This window comes from Furipterus horrens, unplaced genomic scaffold (assembly GCF_987537825.1).
Source record: "Furipterus horrens unplaced genomic scaffold, mFurHor1.1.pri manual_scaffold_4, whole genome shotgun sequence".
NCBI classification, from domain to species: Eukaryota; Metazoa; Chordata; class Mammalia; order Chiroptera; family Furipteridae; genus Furipterus; species Furipterus horrens.
In genome coordinates, this window is record NW_028327174.1 from 26,070,931 (window position 1) to 26,095,464 (window position 24,534).

At 46.2% G+C, this 24,534-nt stretch overlaps 1 protein-coding gene and 1 long non-coding RNA gene across 4 annotated transcripts; one reads left to right on the top strand and one right to left on the bottom strand.

Annotated features, from left to right (window-relative positions):
• Window positions 1-5,055: 5,055 nt before the first annotated feature.
• LOC150011420 (uncharacterized) lies at window positions 5,056-8,739 on the bottom strand. Its single transcript, XR_016510443.1, has 2 exons — window positions 8,544-8,739; window positions 5,056-5,623 (listed from the first exon to the last, which is right to left on the bottom strand). It is a non-coding gene; the product is annotated as an uncharacterized LOC150011420 (long non-coding RNA).
• On the top strand, window positions 8,454-24,276 carry GPRC5A (G protein-coupled receptor class C group 5 member A). Of its 3 annotated transcripts, none has more exons than XM_090272868.1 (4): window positions 8,461-8,709; window positions 20,025-20,953; window positions 22,973-23,031; window positions 23,291-24,276. In XM_090272868.1, exons 2-4 carry the CDS (start codon window positions 20,032-20,034, stop codon window positions 23,381-23,383), a joined length of 1,074 nt encoding a protein of 357 aa, XP_090128994.1. In that variant the 5' UTR covers window positions 8,461-8,709; window positions 20,025-20,031; the 3' UTR covers window positions 23,384-24,276. The 3 variants fall into 3 exon arrangements, with proteins under 3 accessions (XP_090128996.1, XP_090128994.1, XP_090128995.1); XM_090272869.1 differs by lacking the exon at window positions 8,461-8,709 and adding an exon at window positions 9,876-10,020; XM_090272870.1 differs by lacking the exon at window positions 22,973-23,031 and having other exon boundaries at window positions 8,454-8,709.
• Window positions 24,277-24,534: the final 258 nt, after the last annotated feature.

Consider the following 24,534-nt stretch of genomic DNA (forward strand, 5'->3'; position numbering starts at 1 on the left):
ATGGAGAAGGGTTCTCAACTTGAAGTCCATCTTTGGATGTCTGGGGTGTGTGTGTGTGTGTGTGTGTGTGTGTGTGTGTGTGTGTGATCCATGGACCTCAGGTGATGGGCCCATGCACTACAGACAATAGGGAACATCAGTGATTCTTCAGAATATCAAGGAAGTTTCTTCCAATTTTTGTGGGTCAGAGTAAAAATGCAGGATTAAAAAAAATGCATGCTATAAAAGAGTTTGCTATCTAAGTTGCTATCCTTAAATAAGTCTCAATTGGGCATTAGGGTAATAGACAGCTAGGTGCCTGGAATATGAGTCTGGAAACCTGGGTTCTAGTCTTGACTCCCTAGTTAAGTAGACTGGGGACCTAAGATGTGACCCTTGGCTTCTCTGAACTTCAGTCCTTTCATAGGTCAAGCTAATTCCCATCTAGAGCTACTATTTACTGATGCTGTATCATGGACCAGACACTCTATGCTAAGTGTCCTTCTTACCCCCAAATATTATTAACTAATAGTTCAACATTGCAAAGCATATATACGTATATCCATATTCTATATCTACCTCTCTCTCTCTCACACACACACAGTAATGTTAGTATTCTGTGGGAAGAGAGCCATACTTCTTTGCAGTGGGAAAATAACATTTTCATAGGTCTCAATTCAGAAGTTTGTTCTCAGGAGATCTAGGACAAGCCTTGGTTACGGGAAACCAGTAGTCAAACCAGGAACTATCTGGGACCTTCATCTTCAGCATGATGAAGGCAGCTTAGTCTTCTCCCACTCTCCCTTAAAATAGTCTCCTTTTCTCAATACACACCTTTGTCAGTGACTATTTACACTGTTCCTGCCCAAGTTCACACCCATCAGTTTCTTGAAAAGATGTTTCAAGCAGTGGTGGTTTGGGGTAGTACAAGAGAAATAAGGAAATGCCTGGCAGGCTAGTGGCCAGCCCATTCTGCTCCGCCTCTGCCGCAGGCCAGGGTGGTTTAGAAGCTGCATGGCCCCTGGCCTCCTGTCCCTGGGGCGGGGGTGGGGGCTGGGGCCCCAGGGTGTGTCCTGAGGGCCAGCCCACTCTCACCGAAGGAGTTTCATCCTGGTGTGGGTCCTCGTTGTCCTTGGAATTAGCTCATCAGTCTCTTTTGTCAAACCGTGCCAATAGCCCCTCTCTGGGATGAGGCCAGAACCAGACTCAGATAGGGTCTGGGACTGAAAAGCAGCCTGGAGACCCATCTCACACGCCCCTCCCAACCCCCCCCCCCCCGCCCCCGCCCCGCCATGGGACTTGAGTGCTTTTGGCTTGTTAATACACTAAACAAACTTAGCAGTCAAAGGGCCAGCCACACAAATTGAGAGTCTGCTGATTTTCCAATCCAACACAGGAGACGAAGGTGACTTACTGATTTGGGTGACGCCCTTTAATTGATTCAGTTTCATCTGAAACACTACACATATCCGGCACACAATAGGTGTCTTGTATAAGTTTATTGAGAGAATGTGTGAATAGGTCTCCTTAGGATTTTTATGTAAAAATGGGGAGCTGGCATGGAGCAGACCTCCAATCAATATTTGGTTCTTACTTCTTTCTTCCTCAGGTGCTTCATTCTTCTCCTGATAACTTAGGACATCATGATTAAAGCTGTATTAAAGACACACACACACACACACACACACACACACACACAAGGGTGGGCAAAAGTAGGTTTACAATTGTTCATATGAAAAACAATACAATAATTAATAAATAATACAGGAATAAACTCCGTGTTTCACGTTCTCACAGCTGTAAACCTATTTTTACTCATCACTGTATATTTAAAACGCTCAGGCCAGTCTGTATTGGAAAGCCAAATAGTTTCCCTGTACTCAGAGAATAATTGACTTCATTTACTGACCTTATTATCTTGCTAGAAATAGTTTTGGGGTTTCACTGTCTCATCAAATACATTTCAGACAACCCAGTTTTCTTCTATGGGTCTCAGCTAAGCTTACCACTAGGGACATAGGGAGATCTGGGTGTCTGGGGAGTCAGTTTATTTGAAAATATTTTACTTCACTTTAGAAGGGAAGGTCTTCTGTGCTTAAGTTGAAACAAAAGTGTTTCAACCACTGGGAGTAGAAATGTTTGGGGTTTTTTTTTCAGACTTTTTACAAGAGTTTTATTTGAGTCAAACTGATGACATGTGTTAGGGAGCAAAGTCTCCAACACTTCCAGTAGAAATGTTCTCATTCCTCTCATTTTATTTGCTTAGAGATAAATGCGGATGGGAGGCAGAGGAAGGAATTCCTGGTTCTTCGCTGGGAATCTAAATGAATTATCACAGTGAACAATTGTGGAAAGAAAAACCCGACCCTACAACTTCAAACTTGTAGAAGGTGGCATCATCATAGGTGGTAAACGTTAGATGGAAAAAGCTATAATTGATGCTCCTATGATATTTCCCCTCTTTGGCTAAATGGTGACTGATTTATTCCTAACCATCCTAGGGCTTGATAAATTTCATGTTAATTTCTGTCTTAAAATCTGGTTGTGTCACCAAACTCAAGCTTCACCATGAAATTATTTCACTTCATCTAACTCAGCCATGTTGGTACAAGTGATTGACCACAAAATAATTTCTAATTTCATAATTCTTTTGAGAACCAATGGGAAAGCATTTCTATAATTCTGTTGGGAAAAGCTGGTGTTTAAAACATTTTATGGAATCATCCCAGTTTTCATTCTTCATCCCATAACTGATCCCATTAGCTTTTAAAATGTCTCCGAAATGTCAATATTTATGTTTTTATATTTTTGAAACTGCCTCTTGCACTTTGTGTATGGCATCAAAACCTTTTGGTAGTCAACACTGTTTTATTTAGGAAATATGGGCATTTAACTTAAGGAAGATGCAGTTCTAAAAGTCCGTTTTTTCTTGATAACACATATAACAAAAAAAGGATTTTTTTTTCCCCAATTATATTCAATGCCTTGAGCTTTGGAATCATCCTTAACGCCTTTTCTTTCATGTCCCACATGTAATTCATTAAGTTCTTTTGGCTTTGTCTTTGGAAAGTATTCAGAATCGGCTCACTCCCTGCTCCAGGCTGGCTAACTTCTCTAGCGGTGGCCTCCCGCTGGTCCCTCAGCTTCCCAACTTGGTCAGCCCTGCCTCCAGCCCTGTGGTGCATTCTCCACATGAGGAGTTGGACTCTCTGTAAAATATAAGTAGGGCCCTGGGTGGTGTGGCTCAGGGGGTTGGGCATTGTTTCACAAACTGAAGGGTCTCCAGTTTGATTCCTGGCCAGGACACATGCCTGGGTTGCAGGTTCAACCCTGTGAGGTAACTGACTGATGTCTTTCTCTCTCTCTCTCTCTAAAAATCAATAAATATATCCTCACGTGAAAGTAAAAATATATATATTAAAATATATTAAAAATAGTTTTTATAGATTTATAATTTACTTATAATAAAATACACCTGTTTTTAAGGGTACATTTTGTTGAGTCTTGACAGCTGCACCAGCTGTGTCAAAAGTACCACATGGAGATAAAGAGTATTTCCATCACCTCAAAAACAGTTCCCTCTTGCCCTTTGGCAGGGAATCCCCAGTCCCTACCCCTGGCCTTGCATAATCACTGATCTGCTTTCTGTCATCACAGACAAATTCTGCCTGTTCTAGAATTTTATACAGCTGGAAGCAAAGAGTATATAGTCTTTTATTCTCATGCTCAGCATAATGTTTGTGAGATTCATCTATGTTTTAATGAGTATTAGTGGTTCATTTCTTTTTATTGCTGAGTGGAATTAGTAGGCCTTTCTTTTCATGTAAAATTAAATCCATCCAGTCCATTCATTACGTGTTTGGTTTAAGTAAATTTTTTTCTTTTGGTTGAGCAACGTATGAAAAGTATGTGAGCATTTGGGTAACCAGAAGTGACAAGGTAAGATGCTGAGAGGGAATTGTGTGGCTTCACTGTTTTGATCATCTTCCAAGTAGACTCCAGGAGCTGCCTTCCTGCATTCAGTGCCAGAAATCCAAAAGTCAGGGAGTGAACATCACTGAAAGCCTCCTGTGTGCTAGACATCATCCTATTTGGTGCTCATGACAACACTGAATTAAATGTTATGAACTCCCTTTTTTTCAGATGAGGAAAGAGACTCTGGTATGGTTAGGGAATCAGGCCAGGTCTTCCTAACTCCAGGTTTACTTCGTTCAAATTCATTCCAATACAAATTGGGCTGAGCACAGCCAGAGAGAGAGAGAGAAAAAGAGAGAGAGAGAGATAGGTCAGGACAGATCCACTGGGCTCCAGCTGCATTGGGTTTCACGTCTCGGAACCAGTCTGGGCACTTAATGGGCCTCTAACCCAGCCTTGAGGTGACTGGTAGCTCTTCTCCGGTTTCGGCATAGAGACTTTGATTCATAACTTTCCTCTGAATTAAGACCCTGAGTAAGAACACAATCTTAAAGTCAATCCCAGAAAAGGTGGGGAAGTCTGAGCTGTAAACATGACATTTTCCATAGCCAGATAACAAGAGGCCTGAGACTGGCAGAGCTGGTGGTTGGCCAGTGTGCTGACCGCAGGCTCTGGTTCCCTACAGACTGCATTCCGGGGCTTCAAGTGTCATCTCCCTTGCACCACGCGTGTTTACCCTTTGCACACTCCACCTCTCTCCCTTTGATGGGGTGGAGGGGGGAAGATGAAACCAAGGCCACTTCAAGATGAGGCCCTTGAGACTGTTGTGCTAGGCAGGCTCCTCTTAGCATTTCACAAAACCCTCTAGCATATGCAAAACTGCCTACATTTCAGAGGTGTATTAATTTCCCAGGCTTCCATAACAAAATATCACAAAGTGGGCCTGACCGGTGTGGCCCAGTTGATTGGCCATTATGCCGCAAAGCGAAGGGGTGCTGGTTCGATTCCCATTTAGGGCCCATGCCTAAGTTGCAGGTTTGGTCCCTGGTCAGGGTGTGGGAGACAACTGATGGATGTTTCGCTTCCTTTCTTTCTCCCTCCCCTCCTCTCTCTCTCCCTAAAAAATAAATAAATAAAATGTAAAAACAAAACAAAACAATGTATCACAAACAGAACAGCAGTTTAAAACAACAGAAGTTTATTCTTTCACAGTTCTGGAGGCCAGAATTGGTTCCTGCTGGGGCTCTGAAGGAGAAAGTATCCCATGCCCCTCCCTTAGCTTCTGGTGGCTGTCGTCATTCCTTACTGTTCCTTGGTTGGTGACAGTAGAACTCCAGTCTCCGTCTCTGTCTTTCCATGGCCTTGCTCTCTGTGTCTGTGTATCTCTCTTCTTATAAGGATACCAGTCACTGGATTTAGGGCCACTGCCCTGGCTTCATGCTTCAACACCCTCCTGCTTCCAAGAGGAGTCCGGGGCTCCACGCGCAATCTGCCCACTGCGCATGCCCACTGCACGCACTTTGTGCTCGCGCTCCATGTTCCGCCCCTCTATGAATTTGCTAGTTCTGTCCTCTCAGTCTGGAATACCTCTTCCTCACCCCTCTTCCCTCTCCATTTGAAAAACTCTTCTTCATCCTTAATGGCTCTCGTCTTCCCTGAGGGTTACCCTGAATTCTGTGGGGAGTGTTGGCTGTGGCCTTCCATGCCCAGGCGTGGTCCTTGGGTTCCTCTGGCACATGTAATACAAGAATCAATCAATGATGCATAAATAAGTAGAGCAACACATCCATGTTTCCCTCTCCCTGCCTCTCTAAAAATCAGTAAATAGAAATTATTAAAAAAGTGGGGGCCGTTTTGGTGTTGGTTGGTGGGGTCTGTAAGAGAGGTGTCTGCAGGGACTCAGTTCTGGGGCTCCCAGATTGCAGCTGACCCAGACCAACCTCCTGGAAAATGACCCCCTTACTGGCCTTCCTGCTGAATGAAGGCTTCTGCAGTAGCAGACCAGCCTCCCTTTTAGGAGGAAAAAGGCACCTTATTGTAAGGCTCCCTCTCTTCTCATCTCCTCATTTCCAATCATGTGAGCTTATCTTCTGTGTCCCTCAACAATGCTACCTGTCACTTGAAGCCAGGTAACACTCAAAGGAGGATAACTAGAGTTGGAGTTATACCTGGGTTTCCAGACTCCTTTTATACTGTTTCTTCCATTGATTTCCAAGGGCCTCAATCTTGTTCTCCAGACAATTTTACCAGAAAATGAACTATTCCACCTACTGGCCCCCTCCCGGTACCCCTCAGGGACACCTCAAAATTACTCAACTATCCCCCTCTGCCAGTTTCCGCCCCACCTCCCAGACTGCAGACCCCATGGGGCTCTGGGGCAGGGCTGGTGCTAGCAAAGGCAAGCGAGGCACCCCGTCCTCACAATGTGAGGAGGGGCCCAATCTCAAGGATCAGTGTCCCCTTAAATGATGCATTCTAGGTGCCTCACCCAAGTCCTGGCGTGGTGCTGGGCTGGTGTATTGATAAAGGAATGGGAGGAGAAAAAGAGGTTAAAGGGAGGGCAGAAGAGAGGGAGCTAAGAAAACAAGGCGGGAAATCCAAAGTCAATGGCAAAGTGAAGAATAATGGGTGCAGGTGACAGAAGGCAGCACTTTAAAATAAGTATCCCCACAAAGCTCTCACATACACCGCCCTGGACGGGCCAGAGAGACGTCACCCAGAGAATAAGGAGCAACAGGAAAAACAAAACACACTCATCCTTTCTCAAGAGGTTTCTTGTCTTGGGGAGTGGTTGGGGGATAGGGAAAGAATCCCTCGAAGTCATGTTCCCTATGCTTTCACTCCCATCTCACCTTTTTCTTGATGCCGTGAAGGTCACCGTAGGCATAGTGATTCAGGCTCCTGCAGTGTGGAGCTGGAAGAGCCCTTAGAGACCGCTAGTCCTGCTCTGTCCCGTGGGAGCCAGTAGCCACGAGGGGCTTTTGAGCATTTGCAGTATGGCTAGCTATTCCACACTGGCAAGGGCTGTAAGTATAAAATACACACTGGACGTTCGAGATCAATTTGAAATGAAGAATGTAAAATAGCTCATCAATATTTTTTAAAAGATTGATTATATGCTAAAACGATCATGTTCAGGATCTATTGGGTTAAATAAAATATATTATTAAAATGAATCCCCCTGTTTCTTTTTACTTTGTTTAATGTAGCCGCTAGAAAATTTAACATTATAATTGTGGCTTGCTGTTGTGGGCTTAACAACCTATCTGTGGACATGGCTGGTCTAGTTCAGCTTTCTTCTTTAACAGAGGAGGAAACTGAGGTCCAGAGAGAATACCTGATGTGGCAGATGGCACACATGAAAAAGCACTGTCTTTTTCAGTCCCCCTAACTTCTCAGTTTCTCCTACACACACACACACACACACACACACCCTTACGGGCTCTATGAAAGGAGAAGGGGGCTTACAGACCTGTCGGCTGCAGACCTTAAGGGAGGTATTCAAAGACTCAAGGCATTGGCTGTAGTTTCTTGGGAGTGAAATAAAAATCTCCCAAAAGTGGAGGTATTCTCTCCAAAAAGTCACATTTTAAAACAAGTGACAAGAAAGCTGGGAAGCCCTGGTCCTTCCCAGGTTAATTCACATGCACAGTAACACAGGTTAGTTTACCAGGTGTGCTGATGGGCACCTCAATAGCACAGAATCCCCCTCCCTGGGGCAGTGGGGTAGAGCCATGCCTGAGCCCTGACACTGTGTGGGCAGCCACTTAAGGATTGTTTGACAAGTAAACAAAGACAAGTTTCAGTAGGATTGGCTTGATAATGGAAGAGGAGTGGGCAGCCAGAGGGAGGGGGAACCAGATACCAAAGGCAAATTCCTTTATTTCATATTTTATCTGGCATCCCCATTCTCAACCTGCATTGTGAGGCTTTGAGAGAGGCAGTTAGGGAAGTAGAGAGAGATAATGATCTCTCCGCCTGCGGGGCAGCACTAATGGTTCCCATCCGAGGACTGTACTAACAAGTGGAGCCGCCGGCCAACTCTGGACCCCCAGGAAGTTCTCCTTGGTCTCGACCTCGCTCGGGCTGGTGGGCCCTGGGACAGGGGGCCGCCTCCTTCTTTCCGGCCCCCCGGTTTCCCATCCTGCTCTGCTGGGGTGAGAGCGGTGGGGAGACAGGAAAGGGCCACCCTGGGTCCAGCTCTTCGTGCTCTTTACTCGAATGAACACGGTAAATAAACCTGTATTCCGTCCCCCCACACCGAAATTAAAATAGGTGCTACAACCTGGCTAGCCTTCGCCCTTCGGGGACAGGAGTGCCAGGCAGGGAGCGGGGTGTGGCTCCAGCTCGGAGGTGACAGCTCTCAGGACTGAGAAGGAGCGGTCCGCGCTGGCCCCTTTCTTTACCCGGAGCCCGGGGACCAGCCGGAGCGCTGGTCTCGGAGCAGTCGGCTAAGCTGGGAGGGAGGGACCGAGGTGCCCACCCCCCCAACCCAATTTCGAGGGTGACTGTGTCGCTGACGTCAGGCGGTTTTTGGTTCATTCCCTAGCGCGGAGGACTTTATTTTCATAACAGGACGCCGGGCCGGGGAACTGGAATAGGCGTGTCCTCTACCCTGACCCTCTCCCGCCCCTTGTCCCACTGCTCACCTCCTCGTTCGCTCCCTCCCTCCGGCGACAGCCGCCTTTATAACTGCTTGGCGCCGTGAGGGCGGCATCGATTGCTTTCGCGGGCTCCTCAGCATCAAGGGGCCCAGGGCTCCCTCGAACGCGCGGGAAGCAGCGCGAGTCCAAGCGCCCAAAGCCAAGGCACAGGGTAAGTGAGGCGCACGGAGGCCGGAGCGCGCCCCGCCTCCGGATGTAAATCCTGGCGGGGGAGAGCGGGGTCGGCAGGGGTGGGGTACCAGAGCAAGCCTAGTAATGGGCACTACAGCTGACTATGAGCAGAAGCGAATCCCAAGAAAGAAATTCCTCTAGTTTAACCCAACGCAGACTATTTTCTTTCTTTCTGCGCTTCCCAGGCTTAAATAGAGGCGGAGAGCAAAATGAATATCAGGTAGTAGTTTCAGACACGTTGCACACACTCTCAGTAGGAGGAATCCTGGCCAGGCGGGTGAACAGTTCTGGGATCCAGACGAGGAGAAAAGGGGGAGAAAGACTTTAGAGGAAGGGAAGGGACTGGGGCGGAGAGGGGTGAAAACGGGGGGTGGGGGTGGGGGACCAGGAGGAGAAAGATGGTGACAATTGCTATTCTTCTCAGTTACTGAAAAGTGTTCAATTCTTTTGCCCTTCCGCAACAAGCGTGTCCTTCTGAATTTTGGGAAGTAGATTCTCTTGTGAGTGTAGGACCGACCCCTCCGCTCCACAGCGGTCTCTTCTCCGCTCTCCCTTGAGTTGCTCAGGAACCCCAGCAGATGTCCAGCAAGAGCCCACCTTCTGCGCAACTAAACAGGACTCGGGAATGGCCCCGAAGCTGTCCCTGAAGGCCCTCACGCCATCCGGGGCGGGAGAAGGAAGGGCTGGCACACAGGGGGAGTCTGCTTTGCTCAGATTCAAGGAATTTGAAGGGCTTTCATTCCTGACTTCTTTCCAGGGTGATTTTTCTCCTCAAAGGGTTTGTAAATGCCACATCTGCTGAAGGGTTTAGCTGAATCATCTGCTGCTGTGGGCTTATTCCTGAAGGGGAATACTTGAACCACTTCAGATGCAATGGCCGGGGGTGTGGAGGGGTGAGGATGGAGCCAGGGCTCTCTTGCCTCCAGTGCTGTGTGTGCTGGCTGCCCTTTGGAGAGGGAAGGAAGGAGGGGGAGGAAGGGTTGGGAGAGCTGTTCCTTCGGAGACTGAAAGGCTCCTCCAGGGTGTGGAGAGGTGTGTGCTCCAAGGGCAAATGGAATGAGCAGAACATGCCTGGGAAGTGCTCTCAACTTGAGTCAGGAAGGCTGATTTCTCCTCCTGACTCTACAGGAGGAAGCAAGGGCCTGGGCCTTGCATTCCTCCTAAGAGGACTTGCGAAGGCCCCCAGCTCCGTCCCAGGCGGAGATTCTAGCCCCTCTTTATCGGCACGTGTGCCCTGGCCGGCCCCAGTGGATCTGCCAGCCTTTGTATTTCACTCTAGTGGGAACTGAAGGTAACAGGATGTGAAGAAGAATTTTGACTGGGTGATTTTATTTTTCTCATTCTGCGACTTGGTCTTTAGGTCCATTGCTATTTAAAAATCCACAGATTGAGTTGAGGAAATGGTCAGGAAATGACCGGTTGCTCTAATAGAACCTTTAACAACAATGAATTGAATAGTGTTTTTCCTTGAAGGGTCTCAGATTTTTCTGAGCAGTTTGTTGTGTTTCTTTCTACTTTTATTCCTATTTTTTATTGCTTTGTGGTCAAAATATATAGTCTGTACATTTCTTATTTTAGGATTTCAGATTTTTTTTAATTTTTGTGTTCTAAAATTTGCTGTTTTTTCTTTCTTTTTTTTTTTTTTTGGTAAATGTTCCAAGACGACTTTCATAGAAGCAGTCATATGGAGCAGGGGGTCAGTAAGCTAGGTCCATGGCCAAACACATCCCTCAGCCTCTTTTTGTAAATAAAGTTTTATTGAAACACAGCTATACTCATTTGCTGATGCATTATCTATAGCTGCTTCAGCTACAAACGTATGGCCTGCAGCGCCTAAACTATTTACAGAAAAATGTTTGCTGACCACAGACATAGAGGATCTGAACTATATGGTTAATATTAGAGATCTAATAAGATATAGAGAAAATATTTTGATTAAAATATTCTTAGACCATATATAAAAATTAGCATATTCTTATTTTTTTTCTATTTAGTCTGCTGAAGACTGACAAAAATGTATTAAAGTCTCCTCTAACTGGTATTTCTTTTGATTTCTCCTTGTATTTCTGGTAGTTTTGCTTTATGGGTTTGGTGCTATGTTATTCAGTACAAAAAGTTTATGATGGTTGTGTCTTCAATGTGAAGTATCCTGATTATTATAAATGAGCGTATAATACCCTTTTGCCTTGACCACATTTTGTGTTGATATTAATACCTCAATTCTTTCTTAATTGTCTTATCTTGAGCAAGTGATTTAACTTTGTATGTGATGCATAATACCTGCTAAATAAGCATTAAGTATTATTGTTGCTTTTTTTTTGCATTTATTTTCATTTTTCCTTCCTTTTGCTTTCAACTTTTTGGAGTCCTGTTGTTCTTGTAGGTATAGTATAGTTTAATTTAGTCTTTTTTCAAATTAAAAAAAATGGTAATTTACATTTATTGTACTAACAGTTGCTTGCTATTGTCATCTAATTTTTTGGCTATGTATTCTACTGTCTCCACCCTCTTCCACATTAGATAGTCTGTATTGTACTTTTAGCTCTACTAGGCCACTCAGTGGATAGTAGTGCCATTCTCAGGGCTTAGACATACAGGCTTGCAAGGAGAGATCATAGATTCAGCATGGGGCTTGTTGGATCAAACATGAATATGTTACCATTACATCTTGAAATAAAATATTTAAAAGAAGGTGTCTTTGAGAGCTTTGGGGTGGTGTACCAGTAGAAGACTTCAGTTTATCCGCCCACCTATTTTCTAGAAATTTCACTTATGAAAATTCTGGCCTAAGAGATGGAAAATTTCACTCAAAATCTTAAGTTTTTCTTTTTTAAAAAAATGATTTTCAGTATTTTATTTTATATTCCAGTAATTTATTGTACATTAATCTAAAGTTCACATGCTTTGTTTAGACTAGAGGGAGATGACAATACCCCCAGGGAACTACTTGAAAGTGAAGAAATTAGGATGAACACTGTTGTTACATTTGTTTAAATCTGCCTATGGTGATATGATAGTTTGTTTTCTCTCGGTTACTACATCAATTTAATGATGTTAGTCAGATGTTATTCATAAACTGTTGCCATGATGCATGACTTTTATGTCATCAGAATATGGATGGCTACTCAGAACAGGGGATCTGGAGATTTCCTTGGAGACAATTTCCAATTATAACTAATCCTTCATAGAGGGCAAAGAAATTTTTGTGGGACTCCACCCTTGCCTTAGAACTCAGCCCAGATAAAAACAGGAGGATCAGCACAGATTCATCTTTAAAAATTCTTCCTCCCAATTACTCACACTTGCTAATAAATAACTTGCTTTGAGTAAATATTCAACGGTCAGTTTCAGTCCAAAACATTGCTCAGCAGCCACTGCGCAGAGCACATAGTGAGGGGGTACCAACAAACAGAAGGTTTGCTCTATTTCCTTAATCCTTAAGAAGCTTGTCATCTGATAGACGAGTGAACACTGATATTAAAGTGTAATATATAACATATATATATGGAGAATCTGGAGTGCCAAGAAATAGTTAATTCTAAGAACTATGAAGAGTCCTGGCCAGGTGGCTCCGTTGGTTGAGTGTCGTCCATACACCAACAGGTTGTGGGTTCAACCCCTGGTCAGGATGCATATGGGAAGCAGGTGATCGACATTTCTCTCTCTCAAATTAATAAACATATCCTCGGGTGAGGATTTAAAAAAAAAAAAAAAAAGCTATGAAGAGACCTACACATTTAAAATGAGACAGGACTAATAGTTTTAAAAAACCTTCAAGATTTGGGCTAAGCCCTGGCTGCTGTGGCTCAGTGGATTGAGCATTGGCCTGCGAGCCAAGTGTCACTGGTTCGATTCCCAGTCAGGGCACATGACTAGGTTGCACGTCAGGTCCCCAGTTAGGGGCGCAAGCGAGAGGCAACCACACAGTGATGTTTCTCTTCCTCTCTTTCTCCTTTCCCCTCTCTCTAAAAAATAAAATAAAACAAACAAATAAATAAATAAATTATTAAAAAAAAAAGATTTGGGCTAAGTTTTGAAGAAATATGGTAAATGGATTGTGAATAGGAGAGGTAGGGTCTTTCTGGCTAGGAGGATAATGCGTGTGCTGAAGCAAAGAGGGTGATTTTGTCCAAGAAGGTCTGAGATGAGCCCCAGGTCCCTATGAGATAGAAAAAACACTCTTGGAAGGTTTACCTACCATGCATAGGGGTGGAGAGAGGAGTTAGGAAGGCAGGAGGAGATGGGTGGGGGGACCTGCTGGAAAAAAGCTTTGAAGCTCAAATTGAGGCTGAATCTGTTATAATAGACAAAAGAGAGCTAATATGCTTTTTAACAGCTAAATTCAAAGACCCCTTCCCAGGCCTTCTCTTTGCTCCCCCTGAAGTGCTTAACTCCACTGACCAGTTGTTTTTGGGAAACTGCTCCTTGGCTTCTGGGAAACGACCTGGGCTTATTTCTTTTTCTACCCCCCAATACTTTCTTTTTAACATCCTTTGCTGGCTCCTGCTTTGATGAGATGGTGTTCCCATGGTTCTGTCCTTGGCCCTTGTTCACTGCCTGTGCTCCCTGTGTGATCAGGTCTCCTTTCAAGACATCAGGTGCCTCATATGGGACCACTCTGTGGGTAGAGACCAAACCTCTCCTGAGCCTCAGACCGACATGTCCAAGTGCAGAGGGGTCAGCTCAAACTGGTGCCTAGGAGCCTGGCTTTTCAGAGCCCTGTGATCTTGGGCAAGTGATTTCATTTTTCTGTGTCTCAATTTCCTCAACTGTAAAAAGGGGGCATAATAATAGGGTCGTGTGGGGATTAAAGGAAACCACGCATGGCCCAGAGTCAACTCTGAGAACTTGGTGTTAGTTCTTCCTGGATTCTTCCAACTGCATGTCCCATAGTCATCTTAGATTCAACAAAGCTAAACTTGGCATCTTCCCTCATAAGCCTGTATTCCTAAGTCCCATTCAGTTGCCTCAGCTAGAAATCTGGAAATTAACCTAGACTCCTTCATTCCCCAAGCCCTAGTTCTCCTACTTTCTTAAAACTCTCTCACCATTTCCTGCCCATCATTCATTCCTCATCTCCCTGATTTCCTTGCTTAAGCTATCTTTTTTTTTTTTTTTTTTTTTTTTTTTAACCCCTATACACTCAGTAACTCCTTATTTGTATGTCTGTGTGACTATTGGTTCTTCCACCAGCAGCCCACTTGTGATCTGTGTGACTTGCACACTTAACATAGCACCTGACAGTAAGGAGGCACTCACGTGTTTGTTGATTGACAGAAAGGTGGACTGCTTGTTTTGAAGACTTCTCAGAGGTGATTTAATGGAGAGAGGCTGGAGTCGGGAAGGAAAGCTTCTGAGATCATAACAGTGATTTAGAGATGAAATGACAGATTAAGTTATGATTAAACTCCTAAAGGGATATTCTTCCTAACTATGTGGCATGGGACATGTAACTTCGTCTAAGGTGCAGCCGTCTCACCTATAAAATGAGTTGTAGGAATATCAAATGAGAAAAGGTACAAAAACTTGTAAATGAGAGAATATGTATAAAAATATATGGGTGCTAAGCATGTGCCTGGCTCATAAGAGCAATCAGTGTGTGGCGGTAGTAGTCATTCTTTTTATTCATAATTATACTGATTGATTGTGGCAATTCAGGGGCAGAGAGGAAAATAAAATACTAGAAAGTCACAAATTTACCTGGCTAGGATGCTGTGAAGGCTCAGTGTCAGCAAACACCTAAGTTACTTGGTGTCGTTCTGCAGGCAGTCCAGAGGAAGGTTTTGTTCTCTGTTTTTAGATGACAGGTAAGTAAGATAAATAGATAAATCTCTTAAAGAGGAAGATAAGATCAGCTATTGGTTAGGTTCAGGGCCCCAAGTAATTCCTGCTCAGATACTCCAGGGGAGGACTGCAGAGACCCATCACATGCTCACCTTTGTCCTTGTAAACCAGTCAATGCCACATATGGATCAAGGTCTCGGGAGGGGTCAGTACTGCTCCAGCATCCTGTGGCTTTGTCCTGCAGGTGGCCGTCCTCCTTGGCCTGCACTCAGACCCTTCCACCTCACCTCCAGCCCTGGGCTGGGGCTGGGTTAAGAGTTTGCTGTGCTTATTCTTTCAGTAACAGGACATGGGGCAGGGAGGAAGATGAGGGGGAGGGAGGGAGGGGTTTGGAAATTGTCTACAAGGAGCCGCCAGAGGGATGAACAGTGGAGCTTGACATGAGCTCAGACCACCTAGTTCAGCACCTGCCCTCATTTTACAGAGAGGATGGAGGATCCAGGAGACAGTGTCCACTGCATGTGGAGGCAGCTGAAACCCCTTCCTCCTAAAGGGGCAGAGTAAAGGGAGAGTTTGGAATTGAGCTCAATAAGTGACTTTCCCCCTCCTTCCCTGCCTCTCCTTCTTCCCTCCTTCCCTCCCTCCCTCCCTCCCTGCCTGCCTGCCTGCCAGCCTCTCTTCCTCCCCCACCTCTTCCTCTGGTTGTTCTCCCCCACCCTCATCTTTCTTTATTTCTTTTTTTTCTTAACTTTTCTGTCAATGCCCTGACTCATTCCAGAAGGGTTAAGGCAGCGCCAAGTGATCTCAGGGTCTCAGTTGTGGGTGCCCTTGGATTATCGGACAGCAGGTAGGTAGCTGAGTGAGCCACCGTAATAAGTGAAAAGGGTCTCACCCTTATGACTCAAAAGTCCTATCCTTGTTTCCCAGGCCACTAAAACGTAACCATCTTCCTCCAAAGTGCAGGGCTTAGTCATCAGGAAACTGGGTGGGAGCGAATGACTGCAGTCCAATAAATTCCTCTCTGCTTGCCCGGGAAAGCCTCAGGATTCACCGTCTCCTAGGCAACACCTGGACTCACTTAGAAAGGAGCAGGGTTTCAGACATGGCCCAGAGCTCCTAGCTTCGGACCCAAAGTGCGATTTTAGACAGCCTGCTTGGGAAGGAGGATGGGAGCAAGTGGTGGGGGGTTGGATTAAGGGCAGCAGACAGGCCTGTGAAGTTCAGCCCACCCTCCAGTCCCTCCTCTTCTCCTCACCCATCCTGGCTGGTCAGGTGCCGGGGTAGAGGCTGGGAGATACATTTAATAACTCCTCCTCTACAGAGAGGGAGATGCAGACTTCCCAACAGGCATGGGGGTGCTGCGTGACTAGTGCTGTGGTAGGAAACGTGGACGCCCCCTGGGAATTCAAGGGACCTGTGTCTCACTAGACTTGGGCATCATGGGGGGTGCCCTGGAAGAAGGGGCCTCTAAGTCAGATGAAGGGGGTGGAGGAGCTGGGAGGATGTTCCATGCAGATGGGACAGCATGCTTGAAGGGAGATACCAGGGCTTCTTTGGTGGAGTGACGAGAAGTTCATATACTGGCGACTCAGAGGAGGGTGTGGTGACAAGCCAGGAGGCAGGAGAGGCAGGCAGGGGCTGAGGATGCAGAGCCTTACCCTGGCTGTGCAGGGTTATGGCTCCTTCCCTGGCCACAGATAGAGGGGCTCAGTGATGGCAGGCCTGCAGACAAAGGTGGTCCACGTGGAGAGGATGGTGGGCGATACAGCCAAGAGCCATTGAAGAGGCAGAAGTGCTAGGATGTGGATGATGGGCTGGTTAAAGGGGGATAGAGATTTCTTCAGCCATTTCCCAACTCAGTGGTGAGACCTTACCTTGGCCTGGGTTCACAAACGGGGAGACCTGGGATGCCCCCTGCCCCACATTCGGTCTTCTGCAGAACCTCCTTTCCTGCCTTGCCTGCTCTAGTAGAGCACACACAGCCGGTGTGCAAATAATCATTTCCTCACCGTGCAGCACGTTGAGGGTATGCATAATGCTGAAGAACTGGGGCAACTCACAAGGGCAGGCTGAGCTCTCAGCGGTTTAAGCCATGCTGAAAGCCTAAAGCAGCTCCCGAGAGCTGACGCTGTCACCCCATTTCTACCTTGCGGGTACCCTCCTGGCTTTAAAGTTCTCACCAGACAAGGGGCCGTACGGGGTTGTGCTAAGAGGTACCGTGCTGAAGTTAGAATTTGGGTTTGAATCCTGTGACTTTGGTGAGCCAGCGAACTTGTGCTTCAGTTGCCGTTCTCGTAGGACAGGGATCATAATCCTGTGAGCCACATGGTAAGGTAATTGTGTGGGTTTAATGAGTAAAGTGCATAAAACTGGGCCTGAACTGCGGCACAAATGAGTCATGAGGTCCTCCCTCCCCTTCAGAGCAGTCCAAGACTAAATGGTTTCTCTCTGCCCCCATTTGGTCTTTGTGGGAGTGAGTCCATTCTTGCTTGGACTCTAGGTCTCTCTGCACCTGACTTTAGAGACAGATGATGTCCACATAACTGCTAGACTCCTTACATTTTCTTTTTCTTGCTCCAGCCCTTATGTTCTTCCCCAAGGCTATATCTTTAGCTCCTGGTAGTTTATATTCCCAAATGCTGATTGCTTGCCTCTTCCTCCCCAAACCCTGTCCTCTCCCAGCCACCTTCCCTGTGTCTTTTCCTCATTGGGGCGATTTTCCGGGCAACATAGTACCTTTTCAGTACAGACCTGCTTGTTAATGAGCCTGGTGAGTTTTATTTCCCTCTGACTAACCTGGAAGTACTTTGGACATTTTAGACCCATTGTATAATCCCTGTCACATTGGGGAACAGGTGGAGAGGACCAATAGAGGTCAGTTAAGAAGGGTAATTAGTTCAAAAAATTAGTCACTCAGATAAAGGAAATATTTACTAGGGCTTTTTAAAAAGACATTTATGAGAGAATTGGGAAATATAAACCTCAACTGGATATTTGATATTAAAGGGTTGTTGTTAATTTTTTTAAGTGTGGCTAAGTTATAAAGGAGTTTTTGTCATGTATATGTGTGTACATATTTACAGATAAAATGATCTGATGTCTGGGATTTGCTTAAAAATAACCTAGTGAGTGAGGTGGGGATGTAGATTAATGAAGCAAGATTGGTGATATATTGATAATTTTTGAAACTATTGTGTTGAATCACAGGCCTCCATTATATTTATTTTTGAGTAGGTTTGAAAATGTCTGTAATAAAAACTTAAACATTAAAAATAAAAAATAAAACGTATTGTTTTAAAAACAGTTCAGGGACTGTTTCTCCTCTCCGGCATGATTGGGGTAGGAGGTGGAGACAGAATCGGGGGAAGTCGGTTTCCTGCCTCTCCACGCCCACTGCCCATCGTCCCTGTCGGACCCTGGTCTGTGTGTGCCGGGACCCCCAACACAACCCCCTCCTGCACAGCTGAACCCAAAGTGAGGGGCCTCAAGGTCCGAGCTGGGTGTAGGAGGGCTCTGCCTTACTGTCCTCCTGTCCAGCCCCAGAACTGTCCTTTAGGCAAAAACCTCATTAGTCTCTGTCAAGACTTATAGTCACCAGGGTCAAAGTCCTTCATCATCATCAGGTAATTATGGTAACAACTACTTGTCAACAAACAGCTCTACATTGAGGGGTGGGGAAGGAGCAGAGGGAAGGGCAGGGATGGTCAGAGAAGTTCCTTTCCAGCCAGCCGGACACCACCCTGATAATTAATTTGGGAGGGAGTGAAGTGGAGAGGCTAAGGTGAGTGAACATAAAAGGCACAGGGTGGCCCGGGTCCCTCCCCTACTTGGTGCTGCCCTTGAACTGGACAGGGTTCTTCCTCTGCCGTAACCATGGCACAGACAAGGGAGCACCTCCGCACCTCCCTCTACCGCAGCACTCCAGAGTGGACACTTGTAGGCAAAGCCTGTCAGACTCTGGGTACTTGCATTTCAGCGGTTGCCTGTGTCTGACGCTCATGTGCCTTTCTTTCTTTTTCTTTTTCTTTTTTTAAAGATTTTATTTATTCATTTTTAGAGAGAGGGAAAGAGAGGGAGAGAAACATGAATGTGTGAGAAACTCATCAATGGTTGCCTCTCCCATGCCCCTAATGAGGGACCTGGCCTGCAACCCAGGCCTGTGCCCTGACAGGGAATCAAACCAGCAGCCTTTCGTTTTGCAGGCTGGTGCTCAATCCACTGAGCCACACCAGCCAGGGCTACCTTTCTTTTCCTTCCTGCTTCTCATTCTCTGCCCTGGAGAGGTGGAACCTAACCCATACTTTGCTCTGTGCTCTGCATGTGGTAATTCCCATGAGGTACATTGCAGGTGACAGACCTGTGGTGCGGGAAGACCAAGAGAAGCCTGAGGCAGTAGTGGCAGATTATGTCTGTCTGTCTCTTGTACCATGGCAGAGAATAGGTCTGTTTTTCCCTTTCCCACTAAGTATTTGGAATAGTGATTGGCACAGAGTGGTGTTCAATAAATATTGGTTGAATGAATGCCTGTATAATACAAAGTTAAGCTTGGAGGGCCAATGTCATAAAAAAGTTAAGAAGATAGATTTAAGCTATAAATTATTTGTTATTTGTATATATATAAAATTAAGATTTTATTTTTATTATTTTTAGAGAGAGGGAAAGGGAGGGAGGAAAAAAGGGAGAGAAACATCAATGTGCACAAGAGACATGAATTGGTTGCCTCTGGCACACCCATAACCCAGGCATGTGCCCTGACTGGGAATCAAACTGGTGACCGTTTGCTTTGTGGAATGACACCCAACCCACTGAGCCATGCCAGTCAGGGCTGTTACTTATATTATTTAGTTTATTCTAACATTCTCCTAATATAATATTTATTCATACATGAATGTATGTGTTATATTGCACATATAATTAAAAGCTCATTATGACAGGGAAGACTCCTTCATTACTCTTTGGAATTAGTAGCACCGTCCTTACAAACCCTGAGGACAGGAAAAAAAAAACCTTCTAATAGATGATAGCAGAGCTGAAGAAGGGAATCTAGCTGCTGAGAAGTGAACATTTCGTCTTCTGTAGAGAAACCCTTTTATCCAGAGAGCTCCTTTTATCCTTCAGTGAATGGGATGCTCACAACTAGTGTCTGAAACAGACATTTCCATGTTCACCAATTCCTAAGAAAGCACCAGCCAAAAATATCATGAATGCTGGAAGTTTCTTGTGACATAGATTTTGAACTGTCACTCTGAAACCCCTCAACAGAGCACTTGGTCCTCTAGCTTCAGGGTCCATATTAAATATAGTTCAAGTGTGGGGAAGGAAATAGGATCTGTTCCTTCCTTTAGGATCGGACACAACAGGTGGAGAAAAGGTAGTAGCTTTATTTAATGTAGTAAGTTCACGGGCAAAACCCTGGCTGAACATACAAAATTTTTTCTTAATCTTTCTCAGTCCTCTGAGCCTGAGTTTGTTAGGAGATTCAGCCACTGTCCCCAATTTGCTTCTCTGCAGGATCACAATGGCCACACCCCCTAGTGGTTGCCGCAAGGACCTGGACTCCAGGTACTACAGACTTTGTGATACAGATGAAATTTGGGGCATCGTCCTGGAAGCAGTGGCCGCGGTGGGGGCTGTGACCTCCGTGGCCTTCATGCTAGCTCTCCTGATCCTCGTCTGCAAGGTGCAGGACTCCAACAGGCGGAAGGTACTCCCGGTCCAGTTCCTCTTCCTCCTGGGAGTGCTGGGGATCTTCGGCCTCACCTTCGCCTTCCTCATCACACTGGACAGAAGCTCGGGGCCCACGCGCTTCTTCCTCTTCGGCGTCCTCTTCTCCCTCTGTTTCTCCTGCCTCCTGGTCCACGCTCTCAACTTGACGAAGCTCGTGCGCGGCTGGAAGCCGCTCTCCATGCTGGTGATGCTGGGCCTGGCTGTGGGCCTCAGCCTGGTGCAGGACGTCATCGCTATTGAGTATCTCGTCCTCACCATGAACAGGACCAACGTTGCAATCTTCACTGAGCTTTCTCCTCCTCGGCGCAATGAGGACTTTGTCATGCTGCTCATCTTCGTCCTCTTCTTGATGGCGCTGACTTTCCTCACATCCTGCTTCACCTTCTGTGGACCCTTCACTGGCTGGAAGAGACACGGGGCCCACATCTACCTCACCGTGTTCCTCTCCATTGCCCTCTGGGTGGCATGGATCACCTTGCTCTTGATCACCCCTACCCCTGACCCCAGGTGGGATGATACCATCCTCAGCTCAGCCTTGGTGGCCAATGGCTGGGTTTTCCTCTTGGTTTATGTTGCACCCGAGTTTCAGCTGCTCACGAAGCAACAGAACCCCATGGATTACCCTGTTGAGGATGCTTTTTGTAAACCTCAATTCATGAAGCAGAGCTACGGTGTGGAGAACCGAGCGTACTCTCAAGAAGAAATCACACAAGGTATAGAGCCTGGCTGGGTGGAGAATCCCTTATAGAAAGGCGGGGGAGAATCATAGGGTATTGTAACTGGAAGGAACATGCAAGTTTATCCAGCTCGTGCCCCTGACAGAACAGATAAGGTCTCCGAGGCTCATATCTTGCTTAAAGTCATCTAGCTAGTTAACAACAAGTAGAACTAGAAGCTGGCCTCTTGAGTTGTAACTCAGTACTATCTACACAACACCACATAGGTTTCTCTGGATCAAAATTAGATGAAACAGAGGTATGGAAAGGAATGACTAGAAAAATTCTTAGAGACAAGTTCGTGAGATTGTGTTCTTTATAAAAGAGAACTGGGCGTTCTTTCTGGAAACATGGGGCCTTTGTATATTTGGGCACATAGTGTCAAGCCATGATTTCCTGTGGCGATCACAGGGCACAGAGCAGGTAGAAAGCCCTTTTATCATAAACCAGCAGGAATCTCCATAAAGTTTCTAAGGATGCTGATTTAACCTGAAAAGCTACATTTTACTGCATGTGTTTGGGCCCATGGGAGGGAAGAGATCATATCTGACATGAAAGAGTGAACTGATTTCACTCTTGCCTGGAGTTGTAAGTAGCCAGGTGTTCTGTTGTGGTAGTAACAAAAAGAGGCTAAGCTGATAGCCGGATACTGCCCTTGTCCGTAGGGATCTGTTTATTGGTCTCCATTGCTATCTGGGCCTAATCAGGGCAGGGGGATGGGGTTGGGGCAGGAGTGAAGGGCCTCCAGAGCCTGGTTCTCAGCTGCTGCTGCCATTTTTCTGTCCTTAAAGCTTGGGGTGCAAAGCCTCCTGCTGCTTCTGCCTGCAGCTGAGGGTCTTCTCCTGGGCCCGTGGGGGCCTGAAGAGGAAGGGGAGGGCCTGAGGGGGTGTTTTACCCACCCATTCCCTCCTGTCTATTTCCATGGCTTCTGTCTGTCACTGTGCTCCCGAGACTTACTGTTATCATTTCTTAACTGGTCTTCCTTCTTTAACCCTTCTTTCCATTCATTCCATGGGCCATTGTCACCTTACTCTAAGATGCTCCCCTGCCTGCCAAACTTCCCTGTCACCTACCTAACCAGCTCCCCACTACCCACTGTTTTGATCAAATCATCGGGGAGGCTTATCACAGCCAGAACCCAGTGGCCACTGAAGCTTTGCTCTTAGTCCAAACCAGCCAAATCATTTTCCTGCCTCTGTGTCTGGCTCAAGGAGTGTCTGTCCTCTGCCTGATAGTCCTTCCTTCTTGCTCTTTTTCAGAGTCACCCATTCCTCAAGCTTTGTCTGTATTCACTCCCCCCGGGCGTCTGGAGAACTGCTAGGCGCTCTTATCAGTCTGTCTCATCCCATAGTTATTTGTGTCACAGTCCTGTGGTCCCTACTCTAGAGTCAGCCACAGGGCAGGAGTCATTCTGGCTAATCCTTATGTTCTTCACAACCTCTTATATATAGAAGTCATTTAGGTATGTTTTGAGAAACTTGAACAGGTCCATTTGGTGGGAAATAAATGGATTACTTTAAATGGTATTCATGATGATTATATGTGTTCATTCATCTGTTCCCAAGTTTAAATCCTTCTGGTTTCTCCCAAATCCATAGAAAACAATTGCTCATAAATTCGGATCCTTTTAAATGAAAATTAAAAAAAAATTTTTTCCCCTTCATTGGGCAGTTAAAAAAGTAGGCAAATCCCTCGTGAGATTCCCTCAAGGTACACCTCTGGCCAGGTCTCTGTCTGAGAACATTAGTTTCAAATGTGCTTGCCTCAGGTGAGGCTTTGGAAAGGCATCCTTATAGTGATCACATGCTGCTCATTATTCATTTATTCAACCAGTACTGTGCTTGCTCTGTGCCTGGCCCTGGGCCTCTCCCACCAATGGAGCTGACAGTCTTCCAGAGAGACAATTCAATGACTGAGGTGTCATGCTTTAGCGAATGACTCAGTCGGGATGACCACAGGTGGGTGCCCAAGGGAGGGGCCCCCAACACTTTAATTGCTCCTCTCCCTCTGTTTCAGGTCTTGAAGAGATAGGCGATACCGTCTATGCCCCTTATACCACCCATTTTCAGCTGCAGGTAAATGGTCTCCTTCTCCTTTTTCATCAGCAGCCCCAGCACCACGCTGATGGCCCCTAAATGGCCACCTTAAAAGGATGGCATGTCTGCTTTGCTGTCAAGCACCTTATGGGCTTAGGGCAGAAGATTGGAGTGTGAGGCACAGGGAGGGCTTCAGGGGGAGGAAATGAGAGTCCTGCCCAGATTGAAGTTCTGTTGACATATCCAGAAATGAAAGGGGGTTTTAACAAAACAAAACAATATGGCTTTTTCTTTTCAGAATCGGACCTCCCAAAAGGATTTCTCCATTCCGCGGGCCCAGACTCGGGTCAGCCCTTACAATGACTACGAAGGAAGGAAAAATGGCAGCTAGCCGTTCCGAAGAATGGATGAGCACACCAAGTCCGCAGAACTAACGGGGAGCTTGAAGGGATGTGGGCACAATCGGAGTCTTCTGAGGAAACCATATACAACATTGTGGGAAGATGTGGCCGCACCGCCAGCCTCAACGACTGTTCTGCTCTGGAGTTGCTGGGGGGCAGTAAGACCCCAGTTCTTAGCAGCACTCTAGTTTTTTCCTGTTTCATACTTTGGATGCTTCTTATAAGTGGGGTTATCAGGCAACTCAGGGTTAGCCTCTTACTATTCCCTGTCACTTTACCTGTGACTAAAGCTCTGGTCACCTGTGTGCTCACTCATTCAGCCTCCAGAGCCCTCACCAACGCTGGTTTCGCAAGGATTGTTTGACCCAGAGCAGAACTGCAACTCTGAGCAAAAATAGCAAAGACCTCTCAGCCCCTCCCTGTCTGAATCGACACTGGAAGATAACTACTGGGACCCTCCCTTCTTGTCTGGGTTAGGAGAGTCTAAAGGTCACCCTAAATGTCCTCATCTTTGTTGTGACACAAGGCCTCTGTGAGTCCCCAGCACCAATGCAGAGGTCCCTAACCTCTCCTTGTCTCATTCCCAAACTTGCAGTCCATCTCCCTACTAATCTCCCCTATGCATTTCACCAGGAGTTTTCCTCCTGGACCTCACTAGTGTGGACAAGCCCACGTTCTCTTTGCCCAGAGAAATTTGTATACTGTTCTTTCTATACATTCCTGTCACTGATCTGAATTCCAACCTCTGTAACTAGATTTGCACTGCGTTCACCTCCTGTGTTCTGTAAGTGGGCATTGTCTACGGATGGGGAGTGTTCCTTGTATCATAAGTTATTCACCGTTCTTTACCTGGAGATGCAATAAAGATGTGGTGGCAACTCTTTCACTGTCTGAGTGGTGAACATTAGTCATGTTGGACTTGGGGTTCAAGGTTTGGGTCCACTGGGTATGGACTTGACCCTTCTCCATGTGTTTCTCTTTCTTTTCTCCACACGTGTCTAAGACCAGTGTGTTTTCCCCAGTTTTTGAGGTGAGTGGCAGGGGTGAGAGGAGGAACCAGGAAGGGTCACTGACCCTAAGATTCTAACCCGGAAAGGCAGAGGGGTGGCAACCTTGGAATGGGGTTTAGCAGCCCAGGTGA